Source organism: Astatotilapia calliptera, chromosome 1, assembly GCF_964374335.1.
Source record: "Astatotilapia calliptera chromosome 1, fAstCal68.1, whole genome shotgun sequence".
Lineage (NCBI taxonomy): Eukaryota > Metazoa > Chordata > Actinopteri > Cichliformes > Cichlidae > Astatotilapia > Astatotilapia calliptera.
In genome coordinates, this window is record NC_137422.1 from 10628330 (window position 1) to 10652138 (window position 23809).

At 41.7% G+C, this 23809-nt stretch overlaps 1 protein-coding gene across 3 annotated transcripts; it reads left to right on the forward strand.

The window, feature by feature from the left end:
• Window positions 1-1542: 1542 nt before the first annotated feature.
• On the forward strand, window positions 1543-22209 carry bbox1 (butyrobetaine (gamma), 2-oxoglutarate dioxygenase (gamma-butyrobetaine hydroxylase) 1). Of its 3 annotated transcripts, none has more exons than XM_080305803.1 (8): window positions 1543-1628; window positions 5192-5649; window positions 7231-7345; window positions 17233-17431; window positions 18965-19070; window positions 19233-19429; window positions 20088-20254; window positions 21064-22209. In XM_080305803.1, the coding sequence occupies exons 2-8, from the start codon at window positions 5248-5250 to the stop codon at window positions 21222-21224; spliced, it is 1347 nt and encodes a 448-aa protein (XP_080161929.1). In that variant the 5' UTR covers window positions 1543-1628; window positions 5192-5247; the 3' UTR covers window positions 21225-22209. The 3 variants fall into 3 exon arrangements, with proteins under 3 accessions (XP_080161929.1, XP_026017434.1, XP_026017443.1); XM_026161649.2 differs by lacking the exon at window positions 1543-1628 and adding an exon at window positions 3593-3733; XM_026161658.2 differs by lacking the exon at window positions 1543-1628 and adding an exon at window positions 3682-3820.
• The last annotated feature ends 1600 nt before the right edge of the window (window positions 22210-23809 follow it).

Sequence of the window (23809 nt, forward strand, 5' to 3'; positions counted from 1 at the left end):
TTCTCTATTGTAGTAGTTCAATCAAATTAACACACTAAACCACGAAGAGTTTTATCAATAAACAGGGAAGTGAAGCTCATCTGACAGGCATGTGTGAGTATGCACACCAAAAAGGCTAGGAATCACTCAGTGGCCAAGTTAGTAGGTACACTTTGTTAGTACCAGATTGGACCCCTTTTGCCTTCAGAACTGTTTAAATTCTTCGTGTAACAGATTCACAAATGTGCTGTAATCGTTCCTCTGAGATTCTGGTTCTTATTCAAATGACACCCTCACACAGTTACAGCTTACATCAACAATACAAATGTCCTGTTGCACCACATCCAAAAGGTGCTTTATTAGACCAAGATCTTGTGACTGTAGAGGCCATTTGAGCACACTGAACTCACTGTCATGTTCAAGAAACCAGTTTGATCTGGGCTTTGTGACATGGTGCATTATCCTGCTGGAAGCAGCCATCAGAAGATCGATACACCGAGCCCATAAAGGAATGAACATGGTCAGCAAATGCTGTGTGCCAAGAAATATCCCCTACGCCATTACAGCAGCAGCAGCATCCTGAACCATAATACAAGTTAGAATAGATCCAGGCTTTCATGGTGTTTTACAGCAAATCCTGACCCCTCATCCAAATCACAACAGAAATCAAGCCTCATCAGACCAAGTAATGCTTTTCCAGTCGTCTAAAGGAGTGGCACGCAGTGTGGTCTTCTGGTGCTGTAACCCATTTGCTTCAGGGTTTTGTATTAAAGATGCTCTTCTGCTTCTGTTCTGTTTTTAACAAGTGGTTATTTGAGTTACTGCTCCCTCCCTATTAGCTCAAAGCAAGCTGGTCATTCTCCTCTGATCTCTGGTACTAACAAGGCATTTCTTCACCAGCAATTGGTGCATTCTGGATATTTTTTCTGTTCCAGGCCATTTTCTGTAAACCATAGAAATGGTTGCACAGCAAAATCCCAGCAGATCAGCAGTTTCTGAAATATTTAGACTAGCCAGTCTGGCACTATCAACCACATCACATTCAAAGTAATTTAAATCACCTTTCTTTCGCATGCTGAGGCTCGGTTTGAACTTTAGCATGTAGTGTTGATGCCACGTAATTGGCTGACTACATGTTCCTTTAATGAGTAAATGAACAGGTGTACCTAACAAAGTGGCTAGTGAGTGATAGCAGAGCTGCTTTAACTACCATTCTTACTGGTAAGTCATCATTTCACCTTTGGTTTTATATGAATTGCAGTGTTACATAATGAACAGTGTTCAGCTGTGGCTGGGCACTTTGTCCATTTGGTTCAATCATTTCAGAAACATTGTGAGACAGATTTAACAGCATATGTAACACAGAGAGTATACTTGAACCAGTTGCACAAAGTCCAGTGCCTTTGGGTGACTGAGTAGAAATTATCTCTTACCCTTTGAAACGCACATCTATTAAACTGTAAACTAGGTGACCATGTGTCTGACAATGTGTCTCTTCCTGGGTTAATCATTTCAAAATGATGCTTTTCAAAATAAAACTCTGGCATTAGCAGGTGCCACTTGGATTAAAACTTACACTCCTCCTCTGCTGTGTGCTGGTCATCCTCATCTGAAACCTACAAAGAAGGCATCAAAACTGAGGGGAAAAGGTATGAATGGACACAAAAGTTCTGTGCGTTATCCACTCATGTCTTTATCACTTTTACAGTTTTCAATATGCGTTTTTGTTTGTTTGTTTTTTTGATTACTTCCCCACCATTGGTCTAAAAGAAAAAAGTAGCAAGTGGACACACTTTCAAAGCTGAAAGAAACAGTTTATATTCGGACCTTCATTCCAGATAAATGTAAAAGATTTATTGATATCAGAATGATAAATATTTGATCTAGTGCCTCCACTGGCATCCTCAAAAGCACAGAGACATATAAACTTAGAATTTATGTAATTTCTATGGACATTTATAGGCTCTGGGGATTGGCTGTCATCCATTCACTTTTCTCTAGACTGAAGTATAAATACATAACAGATATTGGATGGCTTCCCATCAACTTTTGTACTCATTTTTTTACTCCTCAGGAGACTTTGGGGATTACAGGACTTTTTTCTTATGTGCTGCCATCAAGCTAACATGGTTCAGACTGAAATTTGTTGACAAGCAGTAGAAGCAGATGAGATTTCTGAAAGGAAATGTGTTGTAATTTTTCAGCAGAATTTGATTTACAGCAGTCATTTTTAGGGTCCTTCATACTGTAAAGTGCAGGCCTGGTATCTGCCTAATAGTAGCGCAATATAATCAACACTTTGTTTATAACCGTTAAGGTTCTGTATGAAGCCCACTGAATTGTGTTATTTATTTTATTTAATTTTTTTGGGAAATGAAAAAATATACCTCAGTGAGGCACCATGAAAAATGTCTGAACCTTATTGTGTTGACTGTCACGTCTATTTCAATTATAACCAATACCACATTTAAATAGCAGAAGCTGACCCACAGTGCTTTAAAGACAGGCACATTCTCATTCCAGGTCTCCAAAAAAAACCCGTTTTAAAATACATGAAAAGCTGAAAGTGAAAGGTCTAAATGCTGGTGCAGATCTGCCTCATTTACTTTAAAATGGGGGATTGTGGCACTGGCCATTTTTCTTCAAGTGCTCCTTTAAGTTTCGTTCCCAAGTTAAACAAACAACGCTGTTCCCAGCATTTGTCTCAAACCAATGAGCTTTAGGCAGAGAGGGCATATTTCGCACATATTGGCTTCCTATTAAATCCAGAATCAAATTTGAACTCTTATCACATACAAGGCCCCGTTTTATCATATCACCTCAATAGAGCACTTCGCTTCCAGAGTTCTGGTTTACTTGTGGGTACCTAGGATACATAATAGCAGAATGGGAGGCAGAGCTTGAAGTGCACTGAGTGTTTCTTCTTTACTCACCTTTTTCATTGACTGTGTGTTTATACACCACTCTACATTTAATCATCAGTTGTTATTATACCCAGGCATCTCTTCCACGGCATGTCTTTTGTCCTGTCTTTCTTCCCTCACCCTCAGTCGGTCATACCAGATGTCTTCCCCTCCCTGAGCCTGGTTCTGTGGAGGTTTCTTCCTATTAAAAGGGAGTTTTTCCTTCCCAATGTTGCCAAAGTGTTCGTTCATACGGAGTTGCCTGACTGTTGGAGTTTTTTCTGTGTTATTATAGGGTCTTTATCTTTTAATATTTGACTGCAGGGTAAACACAGATATAATTAATAACTTTTATTACGGCTCTTTGTATGTTAGCTAACTGGATTGAATGCGGTACACAAAACAAATAGGACTGTAATTCATTTTCGTAATTACACCTGCGGATAACGTGCAACGATAACCTAGTGGACCTCCAAAACGCGCACATGTTTGCCCCTAACCACCCAAAGGCGCTTATCACACTGAAACTGTGACCCACCTACTATTAGAATTAAAATAACGGTGTTAGATTAACTGGTAGCTGTGTAGCGTGTGTCTGCTGTACTTTCCCACTACTGTTTCTAAAAACACATCCACCCTGTCCTTATCAGATTGTATCGTGGCTGTATTATGGCTGGGATAAGAAAGTAGAGCAAAGTTGACGCGCGTGTAGTGATTGTGTCTTCCTGTTCAATACTGCCGCCGATCAACCTTTCACCTACTTTCTCTGGCACGCTGACACCCGGCGGTTGTGTTGTGACGTCCGCAGTGCTCGTGGGAACAACACACCGACCGTCATCTAATTGATCCAGGTAAATTCTGTTGATGGCGAAAAGGCGGACTTTTTTTTCTTCTTCCTGCCACTTTAATACACAAACTTGACACAGGAGTCCTGCTGGGTAAGCGGCTCCACTGTTTAGTCTCGCTATTAGCTTTGAAGCTGAATTCAGGATGTCGTTGTACCGGATGAACGAGTGCGTTGACAGAAACTAGCCTGCTAACAGTCGAGGGTTAGCTCGTTCTTCAAACACAGCGGCTACCGGCTAAATGCTGTCATTTTAGACCTTACGGAGTTAGACCGAGGATAAGTCACTCTGTCAGTAGCTGTTCACCAACTCATTTCTGATTCAGTCAATGTATGTTGTATGCTTGTCAAAACCAGCTGTCAGTGCCACAGCCCTGATCAACAACAGTAGAATCGGGAAGCTTGAAGTCAGCAGTATTAAAGAAATAGAAGCTAATCTCGCACTGAGTTATATATAAATAAACTGTAACAAAACAAGCACCCACAGCTGTCAAATGAGGGGGGTACGAATCAAAGGGCTAAACCTAACCCTGTTCAGCACAGACAATTACACCCCCGAAATGTTTTACAGCTATTGTTTGAATCTGTGAAAGTGGAATGATGCATTAGTTAGTTGGGTGGCAAAATTACCCAGCTGTCTTTTATTTTTTAAAGCGCATTCCGAACATTTCACACTTATAAGTTCCTAACTGTGAGTTTGCTGTCTCCAGTCGGTTTTTTGTGGTTGGTGGTCAGACATTAGAGGTGGGCGGATCAGGCCAAATATCGATTGTATCGATACCAAAGCTGGTATTGGTATCAGATTGATACTAACACAATAGGATTGATACTTTGTTTCCATCCAAGTTCAGCATGTAACCCACTGAATTGTCATTGTCTAAATCATTTTTTAAATGAAAAATGTCTAAACCATGTTGTCTGTTTTGTTTATAGCCTATAACACGTTTAAACAACAGAAGCTGACCCAGAGTGCTTTAAAGACAGTCTAAACCCAAATTTAAAATACATGAAAAGCTGAAAGCTGTGTTTTGTTGTATTAACTCATTACTGTGGAAAATACAAATAACAGTTATTTACTGGTCAATGAAATCTTAAAAGAATTTCAAAATTAATGATTGTTTATCTCATAAATCATAACGAGCTGCTCTCCCCTACATAAACTGGCTTTATAGCTTAACGGTATCTGTATTGTATCGGCACACCACCGATGAAACGGTGAAGGTTAATATGTGAATATCATCATCATATTCAATTTCAGATTGCTAATGTGTCTTGTGCATGCAAACTGTTCAGCATTTCGGTCAAAAGAAAAATTGTGTGGTTTCTAAACTGCAGCTTTGTCTTATCAACACAGTCAGCAGAGTGTAGCATAGCAACAAACCACATTTCCAAAAGCTGCATGGAAACGAGAAAAAAAAATCTTGCTTTTTAATATTGTCTAAAGTCACTAACTTTTTCTCTGCAGAGTGTTAGCCCTTTCCAATCTGGCGATAAAGCTGCCGGGGGCAAAACCCTTCAGAAATGTGGATGAGCACTGTTGCACGTTCGGCCCTGCCTGCTCTGCAGAGGAGCACCTCTCTGACCCGCCAGGCTCTGAGGGCTTGTCGTAGGCTGGGGCCAACCGCTGCTCCTCTACCTCCTTGCCTGATTTCATTACATCTTCGTGGGCGGCACACACTGGAGTCAGCCTCCCTTCCTTCCTCTCGCCACCTAGTGAGGCATGTCCGAGCTCTGGACGATGACAGGCAGATGGAGGTGGAGTGGGAGGATGGAGGCCACAGTCTGTACCCATTCACCTGGCTGAGAGACAACTGCCAGTGTCCACTGTGTACCCTGCAATCTGCTCAAGCCCGAACGCTCTTGCTGGCCGATCTCGATATTCACACAGGAGTAGATGTTGTGGAGGTCACCAATGACAACAAGGTGGGCTGCTGCCAAACTTGGCTTGTGGTTTTCAGAGTTCCACACAGACACACAAGATGGATGTTTTATGTTTAGAGAAAAGGATGAAAGTTAAAATTATGACTCAAGTTGGCTGCGAGTGGATTTCCAGAGCTACTCTCTGGTTCAACAGTAATTTCTCTCCAGTCATGTAGTTGTACTTGCACATTATTTTGAAATACCACTTCTTTTGCGCTCCTTATAACTTTCACCTGTAAGATCAACAGCAGATGAGTTGGTCCTCTTTTAAGTTAATCAGTATCCAAAATAATATCCAAAAGCTCACTTAAACTCAAGGATGAACTGATTAGATTTTGGTGGTCAAAGGTCACTGGTGTTATCTCACAATTTCTTTCTTTCTTTATTTTTTGGCCATAGCGTAAGATCTTTTCACCAAATATCAAACAGGATAAAAGGTCAACTTAACTGATATTATAATGTTCTGCACGTTCTTGCCCATTATTCAGAACATTAACTCGGAAACAGAAGGAGGAGATGTGATTAGATTTCAGGTTGGTGTGATACTTAAAATGTTAAGTTCCTTTAGCCTTTACTGCATACATCATGAGTCAGCACAGATGTGCATGAAAGCTGCACCTTGGCTAGTTTGCTGGGCGTACAGGCACTAGGCAGGGATTCTAATTTTGACTGTTCTTTAGGGGAAAAAGTGGTGTCACCTTAGGCCCTGGAAAATATATAGTGATTACTTGCTTTTATCTGATGTTTTCAGGCCAAACAAATAAGTAAACATGAATTCAGCAGAAGAACTGATATTTCAAATGTTTTACAAAGATTCAAACATGACATCTCCACAACTCTATTCTCGTTGCTCTGCTTTAAGCAGTTTGTTTGGGTGCGCTTGTGTCGTTGTCGTGTTTAAAATTTTAAATGCATCTCATTATACTTGGTTGTCATGAAACTTGTTCCAGTTCGGGAATGACATTTACACTTTGCTTATTGTTACTGAGAAACTGCCTGGTGATGAACTGAGGAGGTCGATGAGGTCAGACAGTCTAATTTTGGCGCATTCAGCCTGACCTTTAAGTCCTCCAAAGAAATCTCCCCAGTGAACTGTGTCCTTCAGAGGATCCAGGCCCTGAAGTAGGACACGGCTATAAACAGATTCCTTTGACGTGACAGCACTGCCAAGCTACCGTGTGCATCCTGTTTCCTGTGCCAAGATATACTGGATAGCCATTATGCATTATAGCAAACACGCGTCTTTAAAAATACCAAAAGGTTTGAGGACGTGGTTGGATTGGCTAAAAGCCTCCACAGGTATTTGGAAAGAAGGGAGTAAGTTTTGTTTTTTTGTTTTTTTAACCTTATGAAGCAAAAAAAAAAAAACCAACGCCTTCAAAGATCAGTGTTCAAACCCATCTTTTTTTTTATCCTAGTCATGTGTTACTAACAAGACAATACCCTCTAAATAAACATGGATTGTTCATTTGACACAAACTTTACTTCAGTTGATTAGCAATCACTACAAAATATTAGGTGAACACTTAAAAAGAAAAAGAGCACTTTGACAAACCAGTTCAATAAGCTTTCATCTCTCCACAGGTCTCCATCGTATGGCCCGACCAGCACATCAGTGTCTTTGATGCAGAGTGGCTGAAGAAACGCTGCTTCTCTCCTGCTGCCCGACAGGCAATGCAGGAAGAGCTTTTCCTCAATAGTGAGTCCAGCTTTCATAATTTTCACTCAATTTAAAGTCTGTACTTTTAGGATGTCATGTACTTGATAGGAGCAGCGGCCTCGCCCTCTATCCAGGATTTCCTGTGCCGAGCTGTGCTGTGATCTTTTGAATTGCATGCGTTTCATCATGGGCTAAGCTTTGTCACCTGAAAGAAGGTAGAAGGTATTATCAGATTGCAACAGTGTGTGCCAAAAATCTTTCCACCAAGAGAATGTTTTATGTACATTTGGGGAGTTTCATTTAATATCTCTGCTTTAGTTTGTGATGTTCTTGTAAAGTAGAATTTACTCTTATTTTTGATCTTCTACTGTATTGTATTTACTTATGTGGAGTTTAACTGAGAAGGCCACAAAATGAAACCATTAAATTGGTGACAAAAAGGGCTGCCGTTATTGGGGCTGCTGTAGTCTTAAACCAGTGATTACTTTCTAATTATTGTTGATGTAATGGTAAAATAGATTATCTTTAAAGGGGGCCATAAATCACGCCGCAGCTGTCTCAAAATTAACAGGATGAACAAACACTGTCATGAATAACTGCATTTTCAAAGCAGTATCTGAAAACGGCAATTTATCAGCTTGCCGAGCAGCAGGTGTTACCAGCTTGCACGTAAACGGTAAAGCAGCAAGTCCAACGAAGCTCGTCACGGATCACATTTTCCATACCGTGACCACAGAACCTCATATTTCACATTAGATGCGACTCACAGTCCGAACGGGAAGAATAGAAGTTAAGTGCAGCCGGTTTTATTTCAGCACACGGTGATTCATTTGACTTCTTTTTTTTCTTTTTTTTGTCCAACACAGAAAAGTTCAGTCAGCGATGAGTTCGTATCAAACTCTGAGTAATGCATTCACAGTAATTTACTGCAAAATACAAGATGATTTAATTTTCGTCTTTCAACGCAGGCACGTTGGAAGTGGGTAATTATGTATCCTCCTGTGTGGACGGTGTAAATGAAACATTTTCTGCTTTAGCGCTGTTGGACATAAACGGAGTAATTTCTGTAGGCCTATTCCACTGTGTCACAATTATATTCGGAAGCTGTTTGTGCGTATCCCTGTAGTCTGTTAATGAGACTGTCAAGGTTGCTCAGTTGAAATAAATTTCTTGCTGGGATTACTGTAGAGTTAGAACAATTGCAGACTGGTATTTCATACTTCATGTAGTTGTTGTTTTTGTTCCATCGTCGCTTTTTAGTTTAAAGTGTTTTCCAATCAGTTGTATCTGACAATAGTGTGTCTGAACTAGACGGGTTTATCTGCAGGGAAATATATGAATGAATGTGTAGTAGAAAATGTAATAGCACTTGGCATGCGACGTGAATACAGTCACTGTGAGCGCCGCTTGACTGTGTAGCTGCTAAAATGAAAATTCGTGTAAATTCCGAGCTTTTCCCAGGGAACAAAAAGATGCCCCCGATTTAAACTCGTCTTTGCAAACATTGGTTTTTTTTTTTTTCGCTTTGTAACATTACAATACTTTTTTTTTAAAGACTAGAAGAAAACTCATTTTACAGTACATTTACAATGGCCCAGGACGCTTTACAGTCTGCCAGACAAGCAGAGGAGAAAGTTCAGCTGTGGAACAAGGTAGCAGCACTTCAGTGGAGCGGGGGATGGACTGTAGTTGGTTTGTGTACACACACGTGGTCCTGAAGGATCCACAGGGCTGAGCGGCTCCTGCTCTGTTCCAGACTGATTAAGGGTCTGTACGTGTGTGTCTTGTGTTGCAGAACTCCTCTATTCATGTGGAGGTGTAAGTAGATCGCCCTCATAGCAATTTACAGACAGTCATTTTGTTGTTTAGGGTTTTGTTTTTTTTCAGAAGCGCTCAGCTCAGAGCCAGGAGCGCTCCTGGAAGGCGCTGCTAAGATCATGCATCAAAACACAATAAAAGATGACGTACACACACACACACACACACACACGCACTCACTGGGTTTAATTATTTCCTCCTGAGCGCCAGCATGAAATTCCTCGAACTGAAAAATACCGGAAAGGTCTACATTCTCAAAAGATGGATGATGCACAGCGTTCACCTCTGAGGTTTTTTCTCGTATTCTCACTCACTTACTTGTTTGTGGCTAAAGTGAAGCCCACCGTTTGAATTTCTGTGTGCTTTTTCATGCAGCGCTCCTCGATTTTACAGGCCCAAGTGGGCTTGTGAAAGCGAAAGTGTAGCACACTTGAGACGCAGTGAGGTCAATGTGATAATTTGAGCTTTGGGGTTTTTATTCATCATGTTTTAAAACTTCACTTTTTGTCTAAAGTAGGGCTTTTTTCTTGCTTTCTTTTACTATTTGTGCCTTTCAAATCACAAGTGTGTAGCTCACCAGAAAGCTATTGGTGAAATGCTATTAGACATCAATCGGGGACAGTTATTCAGTGATACAGATGAGTATCACTGATAAATGCCTTTTTTGCCTTTTGTTTTGTCTACAGCAGGGACAAAGTGCTTAACCATGTGTCGCACTGCATCCGCCATATTTCACAGGGAATGTTGTATGCATCGGATCGTGAGCCTTTCCAAGCCTCCTCCGTACTTTTCCCTTCTCCTTGTTCTGGTACAGACTGATCTGTCTCATCTGTCCAAAGAATGCTGTTCCAGAGCTGGGCTGACTTTTGGTTTTAAACAGAATTCCTTGGCTGATTTCGATAAAATTTTATCTTTACGATGGAAATGACTCTGTGATCATCTACCAGTGCTGTTTTTGTTGTGGAAGTCCAGGTGAGTCTGCACGTTAAGCCCGTATTCTTCATAACTTTACCTGGAAAAAATAAAATAACAAAGATTGTGTCAGTTCCAAAAATGTGTGGTGTTTAAGAGGAAAAAAAAAAGCTGACGTCAGTGTAACCGAGTCTCACGCAGACCCCTGTCTGTCTGTACCATATGGAAAATGAATTCAGACTGAGGGTCAAGAACACAGCAGCATGTTCTTAGCAAATACAAGCTCACCGTTGTATTTCCTTCCTTTCAGAACAAACGAATCCCTGAGCCTGCAGATAACGTGCGACCACAGATTTAAACTCACGCTGCTCGGTTTCTGCGAGTGGGGATTTCTTATAAACTCCACTGTACCTTTTTATTTTAAACTGTTGTGGTTCTTACTGCCTTATATGCTTTCATGTTTTACTGCATTTGTGCAGAAATTGTTTGATTACTTGATATTTAAAAAGAACTTATCTAAAATTGAGATCTGATATAATGACCAAGGGTCCACCGCGAGTTAAAAAAGCTTTGATGTGTGACGTGGATCTATGAACGTCAGTGCTTTCTTGTTGTTCGATCCACTGCTTTCCCAATCAGGATTATTCCTCGAGCAAAGCCTGGACAGGAAGTACCAACTGGATTTGAGATTTTATGCTTTATTGCAGCATTACAAGTTTAAATGAGTGTTGTTAGTTCAAGTCTGTTGCGTTAGAAATGCTGCTGTAAATAAACATAGCTGTGAAATCATTCCTGCTCATACATATTAGAAAATATTACAGCAGATGTGTTGGCATGCGCAGACACTGAGCTCAACGCACAGTCGGCACGGAATGACGCATTTAATAGACTTAGCTATTCTGTGTGGATCGAGTATTTACATCTCCTTTGTAGATATGTTCGGGACCTTTGGAATACACTCATGCCATTATCTTGCTGGCACTATGAACCCTTTACATCGTTTAAAGGAGAGTGACGATGTCGCAGTGCTCTCGGGAACACTAAAAGCATATGTCACTCACATCCTTATCTGCAATGAGTCTTCCTTTCATAATAAATCTGTCAGTGATTTACTTAAAGCCTGCCAGATGCTTTCAGTATTTGAGCCATGTAATCATCTCGGGCCTCCCACTTGGAGCTTGTCATGTTTATTTAGCCGGGGTTGATTTCATGACTAATTTTATGTCACTGGTATTTAAAAGGCAGAAATGAAACAGGTTAAGTGGGGTTTTTAAAAAAGTAAAAATAAGCCTGAATACGTGGCTTTGAGCTTTTTTCCTCACACTTATCCACCACTTCACATATGTAGTCTCTTCTTTTTCTAAATTGCAGTTATGAGTATTCTCTAATTTAGCCAACTGTTCATCCTCAACTGGGGCATAATGGCATGTCATTACTCTTGTAACAAGTTGAGTCTTTAAATGCGATTTCACAGAATATCAGGATCAGGTTTTATTAGTAAAAGCGCACTTTCTTCTTTGAAGCACATCCATTCACATTCAGAGTGATTTTGAATATCAAAACAGTGCTTCACTGATAGATGGCAAAGTCACAACAAAAGATTTATGCCTGTGTTTACAGTAATCGTTGGTCCCCTGGTTTATTGTTAATCATATTTCATAAAAGAGCAGGGTTTATTTTACAATCATTTTGCAATTTTTCTTCAGTTGCACAGCGTTTTCTTTCCATAGTCATAGCTCCTTCAACACATGCATCACTCAATACTCCTGCTGTTGATCAGTTTAGATAAAAATGAAACACAAAGTGTGTTTAAAATCTGAAGCAATACATGAAGTAGTATACTGGACTTTTTTTTAATTTTGAAAAAGGTTTCTTTTCGCTTTTACAGCTGTCCTTTCTCTGGCCTGCCAAAAAAACGTCCTAGTAACTTATCACAGCCAAAAAAGTATTTCTGCTGTCAAAAGTCTGACAAAAGCTGACCTAAACAGAAAAAGGGGGAAATATTTCCCTACAGTACGTACTGCACCAGACTGACTCTTTCATAGTACTTGCTAATACATTTTAAAAACATCCACAGAGATACTCCCTAACAGACTTGAAAACCTGTAATGTCGTCTTGTCAAATTGAAATCCGTTGCTGCTCGATTTTGTACCGATTCCACTAACTAGAGAATTCCAGGCTAAAATGAAACTGTCCAAAGGTATCAGGGAAATGATCATTTTCGCATCAGTGCAGCCATAAAGTCCAGAAGTTCAGGTTCAGTTTCTCTTTCTGGGAGATACATTGATAAAAATGTCTAAATATATGCAGTTTGCACACATGTGTTGGCACCCATGTCCTGTACACAGATACATGTTTTGTTTTGTTTTTTCGATCAACCTGGTTGCCTTTTTCAGTTATCCTTTTCCCTTCTAAAGAGAAAATGTGTCAGTTTTCTTTGCTCTCCGTAGCATTAAAAATGTATTTTTTGCCCTAATTTCCTGCTTTTAATACTTACATTATAAATCAATTAGCATTCCATTTGAATTGGACATATATCGTAAACGTACTGACTGACTGGTGGATTTTTCTTCATTAAGTCTGCTGATGGATTTCATAGCAGCTGATTTGTCAGTTCCCAGTTTCAATGATGTTTTTCCCCTTTGCCATCTGGTCTGAGTTTAGCCTTCTGTGTCACCAATCATCAGTCGACCGAGCGGCTTCCCTGGAAACAGCCGTGGAAGTCCAACAGCGGAAAAACACGTACGTTCTTCCAAACTGGATCATCACTTCACGCGCCGTTTACAGTTTCAGCACAACCAACTTTCCAAACACATGCGCTCTCACAGGCTGTATTACCAACCTCACATGAGAAACTGGTGTATACTTTAATTTGTCATAAATGGCTTTTATTTATTTACTGTGTACTCTGCAATAATGGAGTCTTGAGGGGTTTAGCACTTCAGACTTGTCAGAAATACGATTGGTTCACCAAGCCTTTCATATATCAGGTGTCTCTTTCAAGCGACCTCAAAATTGGCCCCCTTTCAACAGATTTCACCATTTTTCACCCACAACACAGTTTATTTCTCACGGTGTATTCCTATAATTCCTCACGGATCAGTTATATTTGGGTTAAATCCCTTTTCTTTGTCATCTCATTTGAAATTTCAACACCTTTGCATCAGACTCCACGGGAAGCTTAATGACTATAATGATTGGATTTTTCATTTCTTTGGCAAGGCGGACGTCCCGCTTGGCACTTGAAATAATGCTGAAAGAGTTGCGTATAAGTTTCCAAAAAAAGACATGATTTTGACAAACTAGCACAGTGTTCAGTTGAGTTTCGGGAAACTAAATTTGCAGATGGAGAAAGTTTGGATTAGCGTGCGGAGGGGACTGCTGCTCCTCGGTGAGAAAACACTGCTCACACTGTGTCTTCCAAAGTGGTAATGCACAAGTTGGCTGCTCCGTAATCCGCGTCTGTTTCATTAATAAAGGTGTGTTTGTTGCACTAGTGGAAAGGTGGCGTGATGGTCTTGCAGTGCCATTGATAAACGCACACTCCGGTACATATGCTAGGAAAATGCAAATGTGCTTGGTAATTGTTGAGTAGAATATGACTGCACATTTCTTTCCAGGTGTCTTCTTAGAAAAGGATTATATTGGAACATTAAATAGTTTAAAACATTGATAAAAGCCAGTAGTGACCGTTTCTGCTCTTTCTTCTTTACATGAAAAGCTTCTTTTAGTCCTTCGTAGAGAGACAAAGCAAAATCTATTGGGACAAAAAAACTAAAACAAAACTGATTTGACTGATTGTAGATCTTTAACCAATAAGAGTACAAAGGATCCCACCATAGTTTATATTGATGCACCACTAAAATCAAATAAAAAGTACAGATAGCGGGGTCATTTTTCCACTTTAAAAAAAAACAAAAACAAAGGAGATTGCATATATTCAGTAAAACTTCTAAAATCTGCTTTCAGTATAAACAGCAGTTTGAATTGAATTTCCTAAAGACTGCTCTTCCTTAAAAAAATAGATTGTGTATGCCCATCTGGCCGTGCACCCTCCACTGTGCATTCCACAGACGGACCATTGAAGTGAGCTGATCTGAGCTCTGTGATAAAACTTAACCAAGTCAAAACAAAAGCTCTGGATAACTGCAGTGATTCAAGTAGAGCTTTGAAGGCGCTCCCAGTTGCAGAGGAGAGCGACCCTGGGCCTGCGAGCTTAAATCACACAGCCCAGTGAGAGCAGAGCCAAACTGCCATGAGCTGCCTGACAACCACGGGAACCACGGCTTCAGGTTTCCTCATCTGGAAAAGCCACTGTAGCAGACCAGGACTGGGGGGGTGGGGGCACAGTGGAGGGGATTATGCACATATCTTGTCAGGCTGTCGGAGGGTGTCCCTTCAAGCACATGGCAGCACAGTCCTGTGTGTGAAACCCACAGTGATTTTACACAAATGAACACAGTGCAGACTCGAGGCTGCCTCAGTTTGACACTGCTCTGCTCTGTTTTATTATTTTTTTCTTTTGCATACTGATATTTAAAAAAACACACACATGCTAATTCTGACACCGGACCACCGGTAACCACAGCTGGAAACTATGCAAAAGAGAGTGATGGTTCTTATTGCCTGTGTGGATGCTTTTCCAAAAGAATACTCCAAAAAAAATTGGTGATTAAGAGCTTTGAGTGGTTTGTACTTACAGGACAAGAATATTGTGTACTGGACTTGATCTGCCCAGGTTTACTGCTGCAGGACACTGAGCTTGTGTTCACTTCATTAATAGAACTACAGCATTGACTTCACTAAGATTTGATTTTGGTCACCCCCACCTCCTACAAATCTGTCTCTTTAGCTACCAGCACTCCTCAGTGTTCACCAGCATCTTGGCAGCTGTGTTTTTTAACTGTTAAGTGCAGAGCAGGTAGAAAAAAACTTGGTGCTTTATTGCCAAAAACCCACTTCCAGCTGCTTGGGAAAACAAGCTACGAGAGCAGTGAAAAGGAGAGGCTCCAATAAGCTGAGGCAAGCTGACGACTGAAAATTGTCTGACATCGTTCATATTCACATGCTGCTTTTAATCCATTGTTGATGCAGAGAAGCAGCTTTAAATCAAAGAATATCTTTTGAATAGAACTCCACTGTGAGTGTAACAGCAGCTGCAGAGAAACAGGTTAGCAAAAGCTGTTCGGGTGAAAAAAAAACTTATTTTGTTTCATAATGTGTGATCAGTGTGACGGGGGAAGATCCTCCTTTATGATTCCTCCCATGCAAGATTTGTGATTAGCCTTGCCGGTTAAAAACAAGCTAATGTTAGGTGCTGATTACTTGATTAGAAAGCAGATACTCTGCAAAGTTCTCGTCTTTTGTTCAACCCAGCAGCCACGCTGTGAATTCCCCTGATAGCGGCGAACGTGATGCGTTTCCACAATGAGATCGGAGCTGAACTAGAGCCAGGACTGCTCAGCTGATGTATACGCACACTGCAGCTAACGCTGTAGCCCCTTTGTCACGAGTGACACCCTAAACTGCAGAGCTGAAACGCCGCAATGCCTGTACAAGACAGTTCCAGTTTCACAAGAGTAATTGTAACCTTTGCCCCAGTTTCTCGTTCCCCATCTCTGTTGCCCACCGCCCTCTTGACAAGTTTTAACAAGCAGCAGGTTCCTGACCCTTTGAATTGTGCAGCCAGAAACTGATTGTTTGTGACAACAGCCTGGAGGGAGGTCTGCAAGTCACGATCGCTGTGTTTCTGACTGATGCTGCATCTCTGCCTCAGCGGCTCTGAAACTCCGCATCACCAGTTAAAGTCTTTTTGTCATACCTCTAAATCTTTGTGGCCTTCAGAGCAAACAGTCGCATTTTGTTTTGCGGTTTGAAACACTTTAGATGATGATAAATTATGCATTAGGTTCAGCGCGCTCGCCCTGTGTGTCCATCTCCTGCAAGCCTTAGCCTTGTAATCTGCTTATGATGCAGCCATTTGGAAAGTTGTTTGGAAGTCGGTGGACAAAGGAAAAAAAGACACGAAAAGGAGCCACAAACATCAGACAGGTACAAAATCTCCTCAGTTTAAACCTTCCTCTTCCTCCTCCCCCCACAAATGCACTTAGCAGCTGTTTCGTTGGAAGTCACTGGAGGGAGGCTCCACGGAAAAAGAAGTCGAGCCAGTTGGGTGGAGAGCAGTGGGAGGATTTTGGGGGGGTTTTCTCCACACTTCTGTCTGTCTGATGGAGACGTGCTGATTTTTCTCAGCAAGCTATTCTTCTTCAAGCGCACACACGATGGCATGCAGTGGAGATCTGCAGCGTTTCTAGATTTAATTGGAACTAATAAGCAGGGGGCAGTAATGGACTTTAAATGAATTGTTTCCTTTTTTGCAATAAAACAAACATCACATCAGTCATACTGTTAGCTGCTACTTAATATTGTTGTTGTTTTTTAAACAAAGGAAATCCAACTACTCATTGTGTTTCATTTGATAATAAAAAGTGTTTGTGGTCATATTTCCATGTTGACTTGATTTCATTCACCTGCAGCATACCAGGATGAGAAGAGGATGGGGGGGGGGGGGGGTTGGAAGGTCAAATGTGTGCTGATGGAAAGTCTGAGAGAGCAGACGTGCCCTATATCTGATTGCAGCTGAAGTCAACAGGCTCAGATTAATTCTTTGAATTTTTACGCCTTTTATTGGAGGAGGGCGGCGGCGGAGGAGAAGAGCTCGGAGGAAAGAAGTGAGATGACTTGCAGGGACTGGTTCAACCACCTGAGGATCCACCTTGGGGGGCACGCAGCTCGGAACGTTTTGTGGTGTGGGCCCTTGCCACCCAGTTTATTGGCTTGACCTCCTTCAGAGAGTGCAAAGATCTCCAAATATCTACAGGTTATATAAAACTGTCTGTGCAACCTGCAGTCTCTCAGTCAGCTAGAAGCCAACTCGGGTTTATACCAGCACGCTGACAAAGAAGGACAAAACAAGAGTGTAACATCTGATAAAATGCTTTGCTGCAGAGCACTCCTGCCCTCGCTGTACAGCATTTGTTTGTGTAACGGAGCCGTTATGGCACAGAGGCTGTTGCTTTAGAATGCTTTGTGTTCCTGTGTCGCACAACCAGCTTTAATTCTTGACAGACAGAAACCAGAAATAAACACGTACATAAGAAGTGAACTTTCTGCCGTGTCCGCTTCCTCGTTTCAGGGCGTTATTATTGGGACTCGACACTGCGCATTCCCTCAGCAGACTTTGACGAAGTCCTCCGTGACGATAAGGCCGCGCTCACTTGGCTCCTGGCCCTGCGTCGTGTTGGCATGGTCTACCTGAAGGGGGCTCCTGCAGAGCAGGGCCAAGTGGCCAGACTGGCTGAGAGGATTGGCTATCTCAGGCTGACATTTTACGGGTAAGACTCTGTGATCTTCCTCCATTTTTGCTCCAGTGATCCTCAGCCAAGCCATTGTTTAATAATCTGACTCCCCTCTAAATCCCGAGCTGTTGAATTTTCCACCGATCATATATTAGCTGGAGCAGAGCCCCGGAGTGTTATTAGTAAGAATTTAAATACAAAAGACCCTTAAAAAAATGCATGTCTTTTTCCAGTGAATCAGAAAGAGCTCGATATTGTGCTGAAAGAAGGGCTCAGATTCTGACTTTGGTACATTAACGAAATATGTCTGGGGCCTGGATCTCCTCCATGCCTGCTTCATGCCCTGGGGGACGGGGTTATGGCTCTCTACATCCTCTTGCAGACCATTACATGTGGAAACCATTTGAATACAAGCGTGCTGATCCACACAGGTGTGCACACACGGGTGTGTTCACTGTTCGTAGACTTAAATTACACCTTTCTTTGCTGCTACTTCAAAGCACATTGTGCGCTGTCTGTCCTGCGTGCTGCACAACAACATTGAATATTTAGTATTTACTGCTGTTTACACTTAGCTAGATTAATGCGATGGTGTTGTGTTTAGTATGTTGCTTTGGTTTTTTTTTTGCTTGTTTTCTATCTTTCTCTCTCAACAGGTGATCCAGGAGATTTTTTTCCCTTTCTCACTGTCCCTCTCCCCTTCTGTTTTTCTTTTCCTTCCTCTTTCTTTCTCCCTTTCCTATCCCTCACTCATGTCTGTCCCGTCTGTAGCAACTGAAAATAAAATAAAATAAATAATAAAAACAAAGGTCGATCAAATGGACCAATACAGCAATGCCACGATGATCCATTTGGCAAAGTAAATCCATTGGGTATCCTTGTTGGTCTTCAGACAACAATTCTGACGGCTAAAGAACCAAATGGGACAGGCAAAAAAACGAAATATGTCCAATAGTGAATAATCCATAGCTTTGATTCATTTCGGTTTCATGGAGGAGCTTAGCGAACGGCCGTCGGGGCCCCTTTCACCACACCAGAGTTCATCATTTTGACTTATTGCTGTGCTGATTACTTGAGGACAGAGACGGGGAAAACAACCTAAAAGCATTCCAGCTTTTTTTTTTTTTTTTTTAAAGCCAGAGGAATTACCTGGTGCACTCAGTCAGAACAGAGGTTTGGAGCGTAAAGCTTTGCCTCTGCCAGCGGATGAGCTCATGCCACTGGAAGTAAAAGAGTCTGCAGACTAAAGCTGAAGGCCTGCCATCACAGAAACGAGACAGTTTTACGACCCCCGCATCATCCGAACGAGACATGCAAACAGAACATGGAAGATAACTTTACCTCATTAGTGCTCGACTCTTGCTGCATCTCAATGAAGTGCCTGCTTAAGAGGCCACAGGCTGAGCATTCCTGTGAAGCTGCCTGCTTTCCCCCCTCAGGGAACCCTCCGAACTTCATCTGATCTCGTCCTTTTTCCTCCACGCGGCCTAATTGTCGCCGCTGATCTTCTAAAGCTAAAGTTAAATAATTAAAGTGGAGTATATTAATGAATGTTATCTTTGTCCTCAGGCACACATGGCAGGTCCAGGACAAACCCATGGCAAACAATGTAGCCTACACTTCAGGAAAGCTCAGTCTGCATACAGACTACCCGGCGTTACACTTTGCACCTGGAGTGAGTAAAATCTTACTTGTACGCTCTGTTTGGAAGATGAAATAACAGCAGACAGATATGGTATCGCTCCTGAGTTATGGCTGCGTTCGGCTTTTACGTTGTCAGAGTTGTAAAACGAGCATTTGTGGAGCATGTGTGTGTGTCTGTGTCGGGCTGGCGTAGGTGCAGTTTCTACATTGCATCAACCAGGCTAAGGAAGGAGGGGAGAGCGAAGTGGTGGACGGCTTCCACATGGCTGAGCAGCTGCAGAGAGAAGACCCAGAGGCCTTCCAGACGCTCACCTCGCTGCGCGTGGACTTCACCGACACCGGGACAGATTACTGCGACTTCATGCTGCAGTCCAAGAACTGCATCATTGAGTAAGTGGAGATGATCAGGCAGATCATCAGTTTGTGCTTTCTTTGAGGTTTTTTCCCCGGCACACACACACATTTACTCATTTTATATAAAGCAGAGATTCAGACTTTTAAAGAAACTACACAGTGACATTTCTGTACACTTATATACGCTTAGGTGTGTATTTTTGTCATTTGAAATGGGACACTGCCATCTGCTGTTCACAGTGATTATGTTCACACATGAGCTGTGCAGATCATAAGAGCGTAGCTTCGTATTAATTGTATGCTAATTAGATGTTCAGTCACATGTGTCTGTTCAAGTGTAACTGAAAAAAGCTGGATTTATGTCAAATTAGTCAATGTGCGGTAACTACTGTCACAATGATAAGGTGGGAGTAGAGAGCAAAGATGAATGAGTAGAAAAATGATCTGCAGTGAATTTCATAATCAGTTGCTGGAGTTACATCTAAGATATTAAACTGACTAATTCAATTTAGTTGTGCTGTTAGACTCAGTGAATTGGTAGTGAGTTGCATGCTTCCTTAATACATGACTAAAATGCCTAATCATGAAATGCTTTCTAATTCATTCTTGTGGAGCATCTAATGGACTGGTTGTCTCATCTCTAAAAGTCCCGATTCACTTTAGTTTGACTTTGAGCTTTGTCCTCTCGGTGCAGCGTCGACGCAGACGGGCAAGTCGTGAAGATCAACTACAATAACGCCACCCGAGACTCGGTGCTGGACCTGCCCGTACATCAGGTCCAACCCTTCTACAGAGCACTGAAGGCCTACGTGGACATCATGAACCGACCGGAGAACGTGGTCACCTATAGGATGGAGCCAGGTCAGCGTGCACCTCTTTCCATTAAAAATGAGAAGAATAGGAAAATGTGTGTGTAAAAGGCCCCCATCCATGCTCCTGTATACCAAACAGTGTGTGTTAGTGGAAGAACGAAATGAAAATAAGTGAGAGGTGCGAGGAAAGAGAGTGCAAATAAAATGGATGCAGAGAGGGAGGTGGGCGCAGTCTGCAGGATAATGCTTGTGTTAAACAGAAAACGAACTGTGACGGCGATGGGCAACAACAGCTTTGTCCTCGTCAGGGTCGCGATGACATGTGACGTGTCAGTGCCGCTGCTGCAGAGAAAAGCAAACGACCAGAGTGTAATGCAACACCCTCTGAAAAAACAGTGTGCTAAGAGTCTGCAGCATCAGGTAGCGGAGATGAACTTATTTAAAGGACTTCAGAGTGGGGCTCGAAGGCACAGTGGTGTTAGCAGAGAGGCAGTTTTTTGACAGCATTCCTCAGGCTTCCATCCTGATGACCTGACTTTAAAGCTGCTTTTGTCTTGTGCTGAATTTTGCCCACAGCACAATGAGACTTTGGCTCATGCTGTTTGATGTGGTAGTGCCAGCTTTGGGAAGTTAGGACTGTCGTCCAGCGGTTTCCGAGACTGCGATGTCAGAGGTTTCAGATTTTATTTGAAGCATAATGACGCCTGTGAGCTATTATAAGCTGTTCTGCAGCCAACTCTGACCTCTCTGAACGAGGTGGGGCAAATAAGAAAATGAAAGTCTGTGCTGAAGTAAATCTAGGATCAATGACGTGCCCCACAGCTTCACATCTGATCTCTGGTGGTGGTTCTATTTCAGGTGACATCGTAACCTTTGATAACTGGCGTCTGCTTCACGGCCGAAAGAGCTACATCAGCAGGCTGGAGAGGCTCCGGCACCTCGAGGGTTGTTACCTGGACTGGGACGAAGTCATGTCCCGTCTCCGGATTCTCCGCAAGGCGGTCCACGAGGACTTGTGAGCTCCAGACGTACGGCCATGTTGAAATAAGTAGCTTTAGATCCTTTGGAGAAGAAGTCAAGCTGAACGTATGTTTTAAAAATGCTGAGAGGGCAGAGTGCAAACGTGTTGACCTACCAGGCAACAGGTCAAGAGCTGAATTGCTGCCTCTGTAATCAAACTGTTAAACTATAAATGTTTATGTTATACATACATATGTATGTATATATATATATATATACATATATATACATATATATATATATATATATATGTATGTATATATATATATATATATATGTATTAGTGATTTACAAAAATCTGCAAAGGTTACAGGATGACTGGAGCTGCAGATGTGTCGCACTGTGCAACGCAACAATGCAAGAATTAAGAGAAACACCTTACTCCTAAATTTAAAGGTGCTTTAAAGCTGACAAAGGTTTTTATAAATGAGTTTTTACATGCTTAACTATGAGATTTTATTTTCTGTCCTGGTACTTCTTAATTTATACATTTTCTACACTAATTTACCATTGCCCATTCTCTGGTGGAAATATTTGGCTCAGCAAGCCCCGTTTCTGAAATCTCTCACTTATTCTGTCTGAAGACGACGATTCACGAGTCTGAAATCAAACTTATTGTTCATTATATTATTGTGTACAAGGAACAGGGAGTAGTTTCAGGTGGAACCTGTTTGAATCCAAGTTTCTTTTCTTCCCCTTTTCAGTTTTTCACTACCTGCAACAGTATCTTTCTACCTCTACTGTTTGATCCTGTGCCGGTGTGAAGGATGTGCTGTCCTTCACTTTGCTTTCATTTCTGTAGAGTTGCAGTTTCTGAATTGCCTTATGCTACAGCACAGCGGCTGTGCTAGCTGTGGCCTTATGAAATACCAGCAGCAGCTCAGTTATACTTCTGCCGCTGTCCAGGGTTATTTCTACATCTGGTGACTTGAAAATTAATTTTTCTGCTTCTGATGGTAAATAAACTTTAAAACTCATCGAAAATCATGTTGCTTTTTTTTTTCTGTTGACTGTGTGAAATTTCAGCGAGACATCATTGAGATGCCCAGCATCAGTAAATGGAATGTCACTTACATTAACCAGACTTCATCAGGTACACCTATTCAGCTACTTGTTAGTGCAAATAGCTAATCAGCCAGTCACATACTCAGTGCATGTAGGTGTGCAGACATGGTCAAGATGACCTGTTGCAGTTCAAACTGAGCATGAGAATGATAGGAAAAAGGTGATTTAAGTGACTTTGAATGTGGCATGGTTGTTGTTGGTCAGAGCAGCCATTTCTAGGGTTTACAGAGGATGGTTGTAAAAACAGAAAATATCCAGTAAGCAGCAGTTCTCTGGATGAAAATGTCTTGTTGATGACAGAAGAAAAGTGTGCTTGAACAAGCACACTTTATAACCAAAGAATGCATAAAACAGCACTGAAGACCACACCAGGTACCAATTCTGTCAGCTGACAGGAAACTGGCACCACTTGAAGACTGGGAAAGAGTTGCAATATTCAACATTGATGAGAAGCTGACAAATCTGCAGCAACTGAGTGATGCCATCAGGTCAACATGAACCAGAATCTCTAATGAGCGTTTCCAGCACCTTGTTGATTCTGTGAAGAATGAAAGCAGCTCTGAAGACATAAGGGGGGGTTCAGCCCTGTAGTAGTAAGCTGTACCTAGCAAATTGTCCAGTGAGTATACTCTTGCTTTTCTCCTTTATTCACAAACACAGAGCTTTGGTTCCTGTCTTTGAGCACCTTCTATCCCACACGCTCCAGTGGATGTATCAGGAGCACTATGGGGTTCAGTGTCTTGACTAAGCACCTTTTGATACAGCCTTTAGGAGCTGAAGGTCAAACCACTAACCCTCCAAATTGGTGGACCCACTTTACCTCCTGAGCCACAGCTGTCATGGCAACCACCACTCTGATTAGGTTACTTTGAGCAGCAGCTCTTTAGTTCTTTTTGTGATGGCTATAAACCGATCGAGTCCCCATAGGCAGTTTGAGCTTTATTCAGTAGCTGCCCCGCTCACCCACTGCTGTTAGTGGAAACAGATCTGTACTGTGATGAGACATGCGTACAGGTGATGGCTCGTTCTCTGGCAGCAAAGATGGGTGCTTAAAATGTTTTGCATTCTCCTGCAGACTTCATGCTGGCATTTATGTGGCGTTTGCATCTTTGTTACTCAGCCACTGTTTGCAGCTATGGTGGACCCATCACACGCACAACGTAGAAGAAAAATCAATCATGATCAAGATATGGATGGAAACACTTCTTTTGATGAAAGCCTAAGGTCTTCATTTGCTTCCGTAAAACAGTGTGAACTTATTTTTTTAAGAAAACTTTTCAGCAACTAGCACCACCTGTTGCCACTTCCCTTGTTTGCAGGATGACGAGCACACAGAGCTTCGTTTGGGACATCTTTATTATATTGCCAAAGCTGTACATATTTTATAAATACTTTTTGAATACTGGAATACTTACACCATCCATCTCATGTCATTTTTCCTTCTCTTTACAGCTATCAGATTTCACAGCAACAGAGATGAGTTGTAATAATCCAGTTAAAAAAAAAAAAGTTAACTCAA

Coding starts and splice junctions, on each gene's coding strand:
- bbox1 (XM_080305803.1), top strand. CDS start 5,248: ATGTGGATGAGCACTGTTGCACGTTCGGCCCTGCCTGCTCTGCAGAGG. Junction 7,346..17,232: donor GGAAGAGCTTTTCCTCAATA/GTGAGTCCAGCT, acceptor TCCTCGTTTCAG/GGCGTTATTATTGGGACTCG. Junction 20,255..21,063: donor CACCTATAGGATGGAGCCAG/GTCAGCGTGCAC, acceptor GTTCTATTTCAG/GTGACATCGTAACCTTTGAT.